General features: G+C 34.7%; 1 protein-coding gene across 26 annotated transcripts in view; it reads right to left on the bottom strand.

Moving 5' to 3' along the window:
• Positions 1-13,627, bottom strand: part of BAZ2B (bromodomain adjacent to zinc finger domain 2B) — a 322,262-nt gene that overhangs the window by 71,020 nt on the left and 237,615 nt on the right. For all 26 annotated transcript variants that reach the window (XM_032594414.1, XM_032594416.1, XM_030328089.2 and 23 more), the window contains 3 exons: positions 9,872-10,082; positions 4,832-4,924; positions 4,655-4,716 (listed from right to left, as the gene is read on the bottom strand). In XM_032594414.1, the coding sequence (XP_032450305.1) occupies positions 4,655-4,716; positions 4,832-4,924; positions 9,872-10,082 (366 nt within the window). The remainder of the gene's footprint in view (positions 1-4,654; positions 4,717-4,831; positions 4,925-9,871; positions 10,083-13,627) is intronic.

A 13,627-nucleotide genomic window follows, 5' to 3' on the forward strand; every position in this document is an offset into this window, starting at 1 on the left:
AAGTATATAGAAGCCAGGTAAACCAAGGTAATTAAACTCATTTAGCCTGTTTGCAAGCATAAGTAATACCTACTTTGAAATAAATATAGGTCAGAATGATCAGAAAAAATAATACATCAGGAATCAGAAAACTTAAAGCTAGTTCTGAGTTACTGTCATTCATTACATGATCTTGAACATATAACTACTCTTGTATAAAACAGGGAGAAGTGCTTACCCTTTACTCACTATGTCATGACACAATTACAATTCTTAAAAAAGTGTATAGTGCTATACAATTGTAATAGATTAACAATTTTTTCCATACCATAATTTCTTATTTCACATAGTGAATAACATGATAACATCACATTACAATAAGCTAAATTCAGAAGTAATCTAACATTATTTTAAAATGGGTCAACTAGGGGCGCCTGGGTGGCGCAGTCGGTTAAGCGTCCGACTTCAGCCAGGTCACGATCTCGCGGTCCGTGAGTTCGAGTCCCGCGTCAGGCTCTGGGCTGATGGCTCAGAGCCTGGAGCCTGTTTCCGATTCTGTGTCTCCCTCTCTCTCTGGCCCTCCCCTGTTCATGCTCTGTCTCTCTCTCTCTGTCCCAAAAATAAATAAACGTTGAAAAAAAAAATTAAAAAAAAAAAAATAAAATGGGTCAACTACAATTTAACATTGTAAGGAATAATTCACACAACATACTAGGTATTCACATTGTATAAATTTAATGTTCTAGTTATTGTTTTAGAATTCAGTGATCATGTAAATTTTGATAAGAATTTTACAGCTGATTTAAAATGATGCCATAAGCTATAAGCACATTGTTAACAATTTCATGTTCATAAATCCCTTTGAAATTCCCAAATTGGCCCTGATAAGAATACGTAGTTTAAAAAAACCCAAAAAAACAACAACAAAAAAAAAACCCACCAACCCCAATTGTCCTGCTTGCAAATTGCACCGTTCCCAGGATTTCTAGAACCAACCCATTTTACACTGCTTTCTATTACAATACCTACTCCAATCTCTGGATGCTAGTGTACCTTTTGAAGCTATGCTTTAACATGTTGTTTTTTTTTTTTATTTTTTTTTTTAATTTTTTTTTTTTCAACGTTTATTTATTTTTGGGACAGAGAGAGACAGAGCATGAACGGGGGAGGGGCAGAGAGAGAGGGAGACACAGAATTGGAAACAGGCTCCAGGCTCTGAGCCATCAGCCCAGAGCCTGACGTGGGGCTCGAACTCACGGACCGCGAGATCGTGACCTGGCTGAAGTCGGACGCTTAAGCGACTGCGCCACCCAGGCGCCCCTAACATGTTGTTTTTTTATTAAATTTCTTTTTTTTTTAAATTTTTATTTAATTTATTTATTTAACTTACGTCCAAGTTAGTTAGCATATAGTGCAACAATGATTTCAGGAATAGATTCCTTAATGCACCTTACCCATTTAGCCCATCCCCCCTCCCACAACCCCTCCAGTAACCCTCAGTTTGTTCTCCATATTTATGAGTCTCTTCTGTTTTGTCCCCTTCCCTGTTTTTATATTATTTTTGTCACCCTTCCCTTATGTTCACCTGTTTTGTCTCTTAAACCCCTCAAATGAGTGAAGTCATATGATTTTTGTCTTTCTCTGACTAATTTCGCTTAGCATAATACCCTCTAGTTCCATCCACATAGTTGTGAATGGCTGCTTTAACATGTTTTTAAACTTACTCCTTTTTTTCCTCATACTAATGTTATTGATTCCCTGCAGGGCTCTCTACTGCAGGAAAAGGAGATTTCTGAAATTACTGTTCTGATTTTAGAAGACTGATCACATTCCATAATTTTGTTTTTGGTGATCCTACTTGGTATTGAATATTAATTATAGCTTGCCAAACATAAAAACCCAAGAGTATCTTTTATTTCATTCAAGTCTTAGAGAAGGCTGTACTTGATCCACACTTGATATATTTATTTAGTTTAGAACTTGAGACCTAAGTAAAGCACATTTTTGATTTAATTTTCCTGCTCTTGTTAATCATAAGGTTATAAAATGGTATATTCTCAAGTCAGCAAAAGTGATTTATTATTTTCTTAGGCACAGAGATAGGTATGGAATCTTGGGCTTAAGTTCAACTCAGAGCTTTATCTTAGCTGTCCAAGTGATTCATATATATGTACATATATTTGGTAGTGCTGTCATTAGCATTAGCAGAGATAAACCTTGTTTATAAATTATTATAATATAAGTTCACCTTATAATATTGAGTACCCAATCACTGAACTGGGCACTTTACTTAAAATATCTTAATGATCATTAAAAAAAAAAACACATGGGGCGCCTGGGTGGCTCAGTCGGTTGGGCGTCCGACTTTGGCTCAGGTCATGATCTCGCGATCCGTGAGTTTGAGCCCCGCATCAGGCTCTGTGCTGACAGCTCAGAGCCTGGAGCCTGTTTCGGATTCTGTGTCTCCCTCTCTCTGACCCTCCCCCATTCATGCTCTGTCTCTCTGTCTCAAAAATGAATAAACGTTAAAAAAAAATTTTTTTTAAAACACAAAAACAAACAAAAAACAACAGGGGCCCCTGGGTGACTTGGTCAGTTAAGCATCTGACTTCCGCTCAGGTCATGATCTCACGGTTCATGGGTTCGAGCCCCACATTGGGCTCTGGGCTGACAACTCAGAGTCTGGATCCTGATTCGAATTATTTGTCACCCTCTCTCTCTCTGCCTTTCAAAAATAAATAAATGTAAAAATATTTTAAAAAAACAAAAACAAAAACACAGGAGTTGCGGTTATCTTTTTTTTTTTTTTTAACCTAAGAGAAAATTGAAATTGTTGGAGGGTAAATATTTTGCCTAACATCAAATACTAAATATAGAGACCTGGTTAGATTCCAATGCTTTTGCTCCTTCTGCTTCATAATAATGCTTCTGCAAGTCTCTTGAAAATTGCCTTGAGGACTATATGCTGATATATTGGGGCCTACTAGGTGGAATAAAGAATCCAGACGATAAGAAGCATGTGATACCATTTAATCCTAGATCTTATGCTGACTTTAAAATAGGCATTGTGACTATGTGAGTAAACCCATGCTAGACTTTGATTCACTTTGTTGGCAACAACGAATAAGTCAAGTGGTATTAAAAGACTAGCCTCAGACAAATATCTTGATGAATATCTAAGGTTAGTTCATTTGTATTCATGTTGCTGGAACCTTGGGACCCCAATGCTTTTTTGATGAGCAGCAAAAACTATGTAGGCTTAAGGTGTAGCCACTTTAAGAGCTTAGGAACACAAAACTGAACTTCAGAGGCTGATGAAATCTGGTGCGTCTCTAGGCATTAGGAAATAGGATAAGCTGTAAAAAATTAGTATTTCACTTAAAATAAAATATAGACTATTTTTACATATACATGGAATATATAATAAATATTTACGTTATTTTGATAAATATATATACAGTGCCTTTAGCAGTCACAATCAACAAACTAAGGAATGAATCTGAGTTTACAATTGACCACATTAAATTACAGTGAGGAGTATACCATATAGTTTGGTGTTTAATATCTGTCTCTTAAAAAGTGAACATCTGTTTGTGCCAGGCATTGTGGTATATACACTACATTCCAAGATCTCGTTTAATCATTAGATAATGAGGTTATTTCCTTTTACCATGGAGGAAATAGAGACAAAGAGGATAATTCATCTAAGATGACAAAAATATTATGCAGCAGAGCCCATATTCAACTCTTGGCTGCCTGACTACAGACTAAGTTCTGACTCCCCATTCCACATCAACTGTCTCTAATCCCACATCACATCCAACCCAAGCCATTTATTTAGCAGCCATTTATATAATAACACAATTTACTTCATTTCATACTCAGAAAAAACTACTTGCTGTTCAAAATATTAAATGAATAGTAGTTCCCTCATTTCCTTTCTGCTTTAATGATTATACGAATACATGGAGATGGGAGAGTAGCTCACATCCTCACATCTTAAATGCTCAATATCTTGTCATGCCATTGCATGAATTCTTAATTCACTTATAAAAATTTAAAAATCATTTCACCTACCTGTACTTAATTTTGAAAACTACATAGGGGAGAGAGATTATAGATAGAAGATAGAATGTTGGATATGTTGAAATAGTGCATTCTTGGTTCTGTTTTTTTTGTTTTGTTTTGTTTTTGTTTTTGTTTTTTTTTTTGCAGTAAGAATACTTAAGCATTCAGAAGCAGTGGAGACAAACCTTATTCTATAAACTTGAATTTAACTTTCTATGTATATTTTATGTATTTCAGAAGAAGAAGCTTCTCTTACTAAAATCTAAACATTTAAGCAATAGCCTTCATTTATTGATAATTAATTTTAAAAGTTTGAAACCTGTTCAGATGTCAACCTATATTCAAAGTCTATCAGGATATTAAAAATACTTACACAAATCTACTATTTGGTAAGCTTTAAAAACTTGGAAGTATGAGACTTGGTTCAAAAATGAGGTGAATTTTAATTAATGCAAGATGACAACTTTGTAAGTAAGATCTATAATAATAATGTGAAATGTGGTTATTTCAGAAATCAAGATGAAAATAATGTACATATCTACATATGCCAATAAAGCCTCAATATAACACTTGTGCTTTAAAAATCAGTTCTAATGCATAAACGTACCTGTTGTTTCATAATCTTTATTTGTTCTTTTTGCTTTCTCTTCTCCTCAGCAGCCATTATTGCTGTGGTGAAAACCGAAGCACAGATATCATTAGCAAGGAAACAAAGAGGAGAAACTTCTTATAGAATTCCCCAACACTCACTCTTGATGTTTATGTTTTCATTTAAATCACCTACCTTGTTGTTTTTTAGCTTCTTTGGCAACCCGAGCCTGTTCCTGCTTTTGAAGTTTTCTCAAAAGCTTTATTTGCGCTGCTTGTCTGGCTATTTCTGAAAAACACAACATTTCAAGAAATATTATTAACAATTTGACATAACTGTTAACCTTGAAACAATGACTGTGTGAAACTGGTATCATCATGAAAGGACATAATTTTTAAGAAAATCGCCTAAGGTTAGATACCAACTGAGAGAATGGTGTGGCAGCAAATTTCATGTTTATTTCCCCTAGAAACTGCTAAATTATTTCACCAAAGAAGATCCCACACACAGAACTACACAAAAATGATACTTCTTTTAATTCTCTTCACAAAGGGTAATCTGAGCACATCGGTTTTTGTTTTTTTTTTTTTTTTTCTCACATTTTGTGTAATCCCCACTTCGTAGGAAAGTAGTAGCTAGTATGCAAAAATAGTGCTTTAGCTTTGGTCTTAAAAATAACAAAATACATGAAAAGGAAAAAGGACTCAAAATAGAACAAATGCAAAGCCTCCAAAACTCAGTATCACAATCAGCTATATAAATGGTAGTTTCTGAATCCAGTGACATTTTCATTTATGAAGGAGAGGGTCTAAATCTTCTAAATAAAGAGTACAGAATGTCAAGGGGTTTTAAAGACAACTTAGTTCTCATAATTTTTAAGGACAAATGCATGAAACTGGGATAGACTGACATGATGAGTGGCCCCAACTATTCATTCTTCCCTCTTCCATGTCATCTGCAATGTGACTTTGCAGTTCCTCTCATCAAGAGGTGACATATTTATCTTCTTGTCCCTTGATTCTGAGTTCAGACATGTGATCTTCACTAGCTAATAGGATGTTAGCAGTTGTGATACACAAAGAAGGTTGAAAATATACTTGTACTCTTTCTATTTCTTCGCTTGTGCCTTGCTTGCCCTTTACTATAAAGACATGATTGGGCGAGGCTGCTGAAGGTTGGGACACATGGAGTCAGATGACTTCACATGTGTGAAAACACCCAGCCAAGATCAGCAGAGCTGCCTAACTTACCTCCAGCTGCTTTGATCTGCGCAACAATTAATGCTTAGTGTTATAAATCACTGAAATTGTGTGGTTGGTTGTTTTCCAACATTACTATGGCAATAGGTAACTGACATGGAAAGCATGTCATGCTTTCTTCTGCTGGCAAACCTTGTCAGCATATTTTTAACTATAAGAGCGCTGTATGGGGCGCCCGGGTGGCTCAGTCGGTTGAGCATCCGACTTCGGCTCAGGTCATGATCTCGCGGTTCGTGAGTTCGGGCCCGCGTCGGTCTCTGTGCTGACAGCTCAGAGCCTGGAGCCTGTTTCAGATTCTGTGTCTCCCTCTCTCTCTCTGACCCTCCCCCGTTCATGCTCTGTCTCTGTCTGTCTCAAAAATAAATAAACGTTAAAAAAAAAATTAAATAAATAAATAATAAATAAATAAATAGTGCTGTATCATAGTATCACTCATAAAATACCACCTTACATTAGACATTATTTTAAACTTTGTAGCAGATGAATTTTAAGAAATCTATATATTATATTGAATAATGAATATTAATTACTTGAGTTCTACTAATTTTTTCCACCATTTATTGAACTGCTGTATTAAATTTACATAAACTTATTTAATCTTCATAACAATCTTATGAGATAGGCAACATTATGCCCAGTTTACAAGAGAAATAACTAAGGCTCACAAAGGTTAAATAACAAAGCCAAGATATAAACCCAAGTCTTTCTGACTTCACAGTCTATATGATCCTAGTTCTAAAAACCTTTAAGAAAAGTTGAGTGCCTTGAGATTTTAGATAAGAACTTAACCCTCTGTCCTGTAACAGCAGAAGTGACATTGGTTACTATGGCTGATTTTCTATTAATAAGACTTTAAAAAAGGGGAGGGGATGTAAAGGGTCTAACTTTATCTAGTAAACTGGAAGGGTTAATAGAAGATGATGCTAAAATATATCTCCAATCCTCCAATAACTCATAAATAACTTTTGAAATATTAATTTGAAAAAGATCTTTTATGGATTAAGAAATTACCTATCCATTTAATTTAAAGATAAAAGTTTACTTTTGAAATAGTTTATTTTCACACAGAATTAGGGATATTTTAGATACACCACATTTTCTTTGGTTCTAAGATGCAATTTTTAAACACAGTCTAAAATCAGAATATGTGTGACAATTGGCAGTACTTTTCTTTTGTAGTGGTACATCTTGAAATAATGGTACATTGCAATGACTATGGCATCTCAGATTCTATGACATATGAAAGGGAGAGGTACTATTTCATATCTTAGAAAATTTAAAGTATTAATAGTTTTGGCAGGTTTATATATTAGGTCAATAGTCCTTTTCATATCAAAACTGCCAGATTCTTATCTTTATTTTCTAGAGAAATTAGAGAACTCTCATGTCATAATGCTTGGGTGTACATTCAAAATTTGCATTTATTTTGCTGTTCTGAACTTTACTTCAAATTAAGTCCAGTATTTCAGTCTAGGTGAGGCCTAGTAGGATAATATGACAGAAACTTCTAGAATACCTTCAAATAACCCCCTCAACCTGTTAATGTAGAAGCCTTTCAGAAATAAAAGGAGTGATAAAGTGATTCATTCCTTTCTTCCCAAGAAAAAAATATGCATATTTTACCATATATGCTGGTAAATATTAATAATTTACTTTTAAATATTTAACATTTATATACATGTTGAGGAAAAAACATATACATAATCTTGTGAACGGTAACAGAATTTGCAAAATGCAACATAATACAACAAGGGAGACTTATGTAACAGAATACAAACCAATTTGAAATCTCAAGGGAGAAAAAAACATTTGGGTAAAAGTTAAATAATTGCCTTTTATTTTGTTAAAATAAAATTTAGTTAATTTTCCATATATAAAGCTGCCATTTTAGATACTAAGTATTAATAGTATTTGTAGTAGGTATTCAAGACATGCATGAAGAGCCCATGCTTTGGGTATCCGCTAATTTCAAGCTTTCTTATTTTATGCAAATAATGCACACTCATCACTATTATACATTCATCAGAAGAGTCAGTGGTTTATTGACAATGTTAATTTTAAAAACCCATCATTTATAGCTGTATCTCTTAATATATTAACTTTTTATCAACCTTCACTAATAACTATTTAGGGGAGATAAAAATCATAACAGAAACCAAATAAAATAACATAACAAATTTTCACTCTTGGGGCTCCTGACTGGCTCAGTCAGAATAGCATGTGAGTCCTGACCTTGGTGTCATGAGTTTGAGGCCAACATTGGGTATAGAGATTACATACATACATACATACATATACACATAAACAAGCAAACTAAAAAAATTCATTAACATACAAGAGAGAAAGACTTATATGACATTAAGTTACATGCCAGATAGTTAATTTACATGCCATCAGTGGAACTATGAATCAGCGCAACCTTTTTGGAGACAATATTTGCCTGCTAGCTTCCAAAACTGAAAATGCACATACCCTTTGATTCAAAGATTCTCTCTCTACAATTTTATACTATGAAATACCTATAGAAGGATATGAATAAATGTGTAATATGTGTTTATTGCAGGACCATTTGTGGTAGCAATGATTGGGAAGCAGCTCAAATAGTCATCAAAAGAGACTGATTAACTGAAGGTAGAGCCATATGTGGCATCACTTTACTATTCAGCTAGTAAAAGCCTAAGGTTGATTTTTAAGTGCAGATATAGAAATATGCTCGAGATAAATTAGGTGGAATAAATTAAGTGGATAAATTAAGCAAGTTGAATAGGATGTACATAAGCCCATCTATTTTACAAATGAAAAGATATATATGATACAATATATTACATATGTATATGTACACATATATTGTGTCACATGACTGTGTGTGTGTATGTAGGAGTGTGTGTACACATTTCTGGATGGATTTATAAAAAACTGTTAATAATGATGCCGCTCATGAGTGTCTTTTATTTTAAAGTGAGTGAGAACAAGTGTCTTATTTGTAAAGCATTCTATTCTTTGAGTTTTGTTGTGGGTGTTTATTTTATAATAAAAACAAAACAGCTCCAAAGAAGTCAATATTATGATAGTGTTTACAATAAAGAGAAATAAGTCAAGATTTTCTTCCGGAAAAAGAAAAACCATGCAAAGAAGTAAAATCCTGTTAGTCTTTCAAGTCAATTTTTATTATCAAGCCTTTATTTTATATTGATTTATATGTTTTTATATATGCTTGTGAATATAAGACACCAATACATCTCTTTTGATGTATATTCAGATAGCCTTAAGAGGCTTCACATTTGTACCTAGTTACTCAAACTCATACAGAACTCTTTTATTTTAGTCAGCTTTCTGTGTCAGACATAGCATGGTAACTTCATGTTGATAATTTATGTGTAGCTTTCAGTTACAATACATTTGAGGTTATTATGAGCACTTTGTGCTTGAAAAGTAATACTTTCTGGTGATCTTAAAATAAATTATGATTTAAATCTATTAGTTGGCCATTTTGAAAATATATGTGATATATCCAGACTACAAAGAACCCAAACTAAAAAGACTGGGGTTACTTACCAGTAATTGGAGTTCTCTGACTGAAAATTTACTCCACAGATCCACATATTTTGGAGTTATTCCCTTGTACCACCTCAAGGAATCGGGAGCTGTTAAAATGAGAATTTCCAGAAGGTTGGCACCACCTTAAGGCATGTGCCAAGTGCTGGGTGATTCCCTTTCTGTGCAAGCCTTGAAAGCTTATCCCCCACCTTTGTAATTCTAAACACACAAGATCTGATGTGTTTATGAGTATGGCTCTTGAAAGGAGCTTACCTAATCAAAGAACTCCAGTTACCAGTGAGATTCCTTATTTTCTCATTTTTATTCTAACACAAATATCTACTTTTCAGAAAGTGAGAGCAGTATCATTCATATTCAAAAACATAAGAAATGCGTAGACATATTAGTATGATCATTACAGTGTCATTCTATCTCTTACCTTGAGCTTGCAGTTTTCTTAGCAATTTGGCATCTGTGTTGTCTAGAAACTCAGCACTTCCCACGTTTGGAGGCCGACCCTTCCGACGTCTCATCCTGGATTCCTCTCTTGCTCGCTGTCTATCTGGATTTGGTGGTCTTCCTCTACGGCCTTCCATTGCCCTGATACGGGGAATGACATCCTCTTCTTTCAAAAGACACCACTGCATTCCCTTTTAATTAACATTTTACAGAAATAATATATTAAAAGAAAAATAAACACAAGTGATCAACATGTCAGAAAATTCTATGTAAATTCAGATATTCTGAAATTTATAAAGCTAGTATAAAGCTTAGAAATTTTAATTTTTAATTAAATTTATATCTATAATTGTTCATGGCCTTTGGCATATCTTTGGTTTTCTTACTTTAATGACTTCAACTTTAAATAGAGATCTAGATCTATAAAAATATATTTATAAACATATGTATCCATAAACCCATAAATAGAGATATATCAATCACATTTCCAAACTATAATGACCATAAAGTTGACAGATATTTGAAAATATTAGTTGTGTGATGACACCCCTATGGATTGTTTTCTTGTATTATCAGTTCAACCAAGCATGAAGCTATCCAAATAACTGAAGGAAGTTTCTCTTTATAGAAATATTACAGGGTGCCTGGGTGGCTCAGTCGATTAAGCGTCCTTAAGTGTCTGACTTCAGCTCAGGTCATGATCTCATGGTCCATGGGCTCGAGCCCCAGTTGGGCTCTGTGTGACAGTTAGGAGCCTGGAGCCTGCTTCAGATTCTGTGTCTCCCTCTCTTTCTGCCCCACCCCCCCCACCTCCGTCATGCTCTGTCTCTCAAAAATGAATAAACATTAAATAAAAAAAAAGAAATATTACAGATAATAAATCAAGAAGGAATGTAATACCTGATGAATTCAGGGATCTAAGCATTGAACCTGAATGGTTGTCAATCACCAGAAAGAGAGACCACTAGGTAAACATCAGCCTTCTAATGGGGGTTCACTCCATCACCTATAAATTAATCCTGCCCTCTACCAAATGAATCAAACCTAAATGTGATGAGGTTTCTGGACCTAATTACTATAACTTTACAGGAAAAATAGGATAAGAAGTGTATGTTAAACTACATAGCAAAATTCAGTCTGTAGGAAATTCTACAAATTACTCAGTTTTTTTGAGAAATAAATTTGAAGGAAAAAAAACTTTAAGATTAAAGGAGACTTAAAAGATGTATCAAATACATTTTATCTAAATATTGATTCAAATATAAAACCTTCAGAAAATTAGAATAATTAAAGAACTGAAACTGTGAACAATGCCTAACATTTGATGGTATCCAGAAATTATAATTTTATTTATTTATTTATTTTTTTTTTTTTTTTAATTTTTTTTTTTTCAACGTTTATTTATTTTTGGGACAGAGAGAGACAGAGCATGAACGGGCGAGGGGCAGAGAGAGAGGGAGACACAGAATCGGAAACAGGCTCCAGGCTCTGAGCCATCAGCCCAGAGCCCGACGCGGGGCTCGAACTCACAGACCGCGAGATCGTGACCTGGCTGAAGTCGGACGCTTAACCGACTGCGCCACCCAGGCGCCCCGCAGAAATTATAATTTTAAAGTGTGATAATGGTACTCTTGTAAAACACAAGAGTCCTTATCTTCTAGAGATACATATTGAATATTTTACAGATAAAACAAGACGTGTAAGATTTGCTTCAGCAAATGGAAAAGTAGAAGCAGATGGGGACATATGTAAAACAATACTGGCTATATGATTTCTAAAGCTGATGATGGGTACATCGTATATATTACATATTTGAGATTTCCCATTATAAGTCACCAAGAGAAACACATAAACTACCATAATGCTAATGCATTATAGGAATAGTACTGCTCAGTGCATAGATACAATCTGAATCTGGTTTTTATTATCCTCAATATGTCAATCAAAACAAATACACTGTTATATTACCTTCTTATTGTCTAAAGTAATATGTTCAGATAGAAGAATGGCACCCTTTTAAAATAGTTTTATTTCTTACTTCTTCTTTAAAAATATTTATTTTGAGAAAGAGAGAGAGAGAGAGACAGAGAGAGAGAGAGTGTGGGTGTGTGTGTGGAAGGGGCAGAGGGAGAGTATGAGAGAATCTCAAGCAGGCTCCATGCTGTCAGCACAGCTGAAGATCATGACCTGAGCTAAAATCAAGAGTTGAACGCTTAACCAACTGAGCCATTCAGGTGCCCCTGTTACTTAATTTTTTAAGAGATAATTTCTCTAGGGGTGCTTGGGTGGCTCAGTCAGTTAAGCTCTGACTTTGGCTCAGGTCATGATCTCACAGTTTGTGGGTTCAGAGTTCTGCATCAGGCTCTGCACTGACAGTGTGGACCCTGCTTAGGATTCTCTCTCCCCCCTCTCTGCTCTGCCCCCACTTGCACATGCTCTCTCTCTCTTTCTCTCAAAATAAATAAATAAACTTAAAGAGAGAGAGATAATTCCTTTAATATGAAGGTTAAGGAAATTTTCAAAATGTGCTTTCTTCTTAAAAGAATGTTAAACTAGGAATTTAGCTTGAACCACTGTAGTCAGTTCTGCAACCAAAAACAATAAAAAGTGGTTGAGTTACTTTTTATTCCATGATTCCTAATCTGGGGCAAGAAATCTTGATTATCTCATTCAATGGGTATTAAAAATACAAATACTACTCCTGCTACCATCCTGGATGAGAGTTACATCCCACATTGCAAGCACTGTGCTTTGTTCCAGGCATTTTCAATACATTAATGTTCACAACACTTCTAATATGGTGGGTTTTATTGTTCCAACATTACAACTGAGGGAATTCACACCCAGTAAGGTTAAATAATTTCCTGAGGTACAGAGGCAACAAGGAATAGAACTGTATTTTGAACCTAGGACTATCTCACTCTAAAACCTGGGCTCTTAACCTCTACATGTAATTGATTGATGTTACAAAGATGTTTTTATATTTGATAAGTGACTGACAACAATATTCAGCCACGAAAGCATGCATGACCAAGATTATGTCACAGAAGAATTGTGTCAAAAAACCCAAATGAATATAATCCATATTTGTATGTTAAAAATAATATCTATACTAATTATTTGCAGTAATTCTCATGTGAAAAATAATTTTAAAAAATCTTTTTTAATGTTTTTTGAGAGAGAGAGAGAGAGAGAGAGAGAGAGACAGCAAGTGAGTGGGGGAGGGGCAGAGAGAGAGGGACACATAGAATCTAAAACAGGCTCCAGGCTCTGAGCTGTCAGCACAGAGCCCGATGTGGGGCTTGAACTCACGGACCTCAAGGTCATGACATGAGCCGAAGTTGGATGCTTAACCAACTGAGCCACCCAGGCACCCCTAATTTTACAAAGTAATTCTGAAGGAAGTAAAAAATTTTTCCTCAGATTTCAAATGAAGTCAATAGGAACAACAGTTCTACGAACTGCATTTTAATGCCACAAACCAGTGAGAAGAAAGTCATCAAAACAGTTTTATGTTTACCAGTATGGGAAGCTTTTGATTCGTTTAGATTTTTATTTTTCTGTTATGCTTTTAGGCACCAAGGCAGTATGCATCACATAAATTGAAAAATAGAGAAGTGACATTTGTGACACTTGGAGAAGAGAGAGACTAATAAAAGAGTCTGTAAAGGAATCTACATTCAGTTTTTAAACTATCTTATTAATCATAAAGTCAACTTAAGCCAAAATTTAAAGG

Source organism: Lynx canadensis, chromosome C1, assembly GCF_007474595.2.
Source record: "Lynx canadensis isolate LIC74 chromosome C1, mLynCan4.pri.v2, whole genome shotgun sequence".
Classification (NCBI taxonomy): Eukaryota; Metazoa; Chordata; class Mammalia; order Carnivora; family Felidae; genus Lynx; species Lynx canadensis.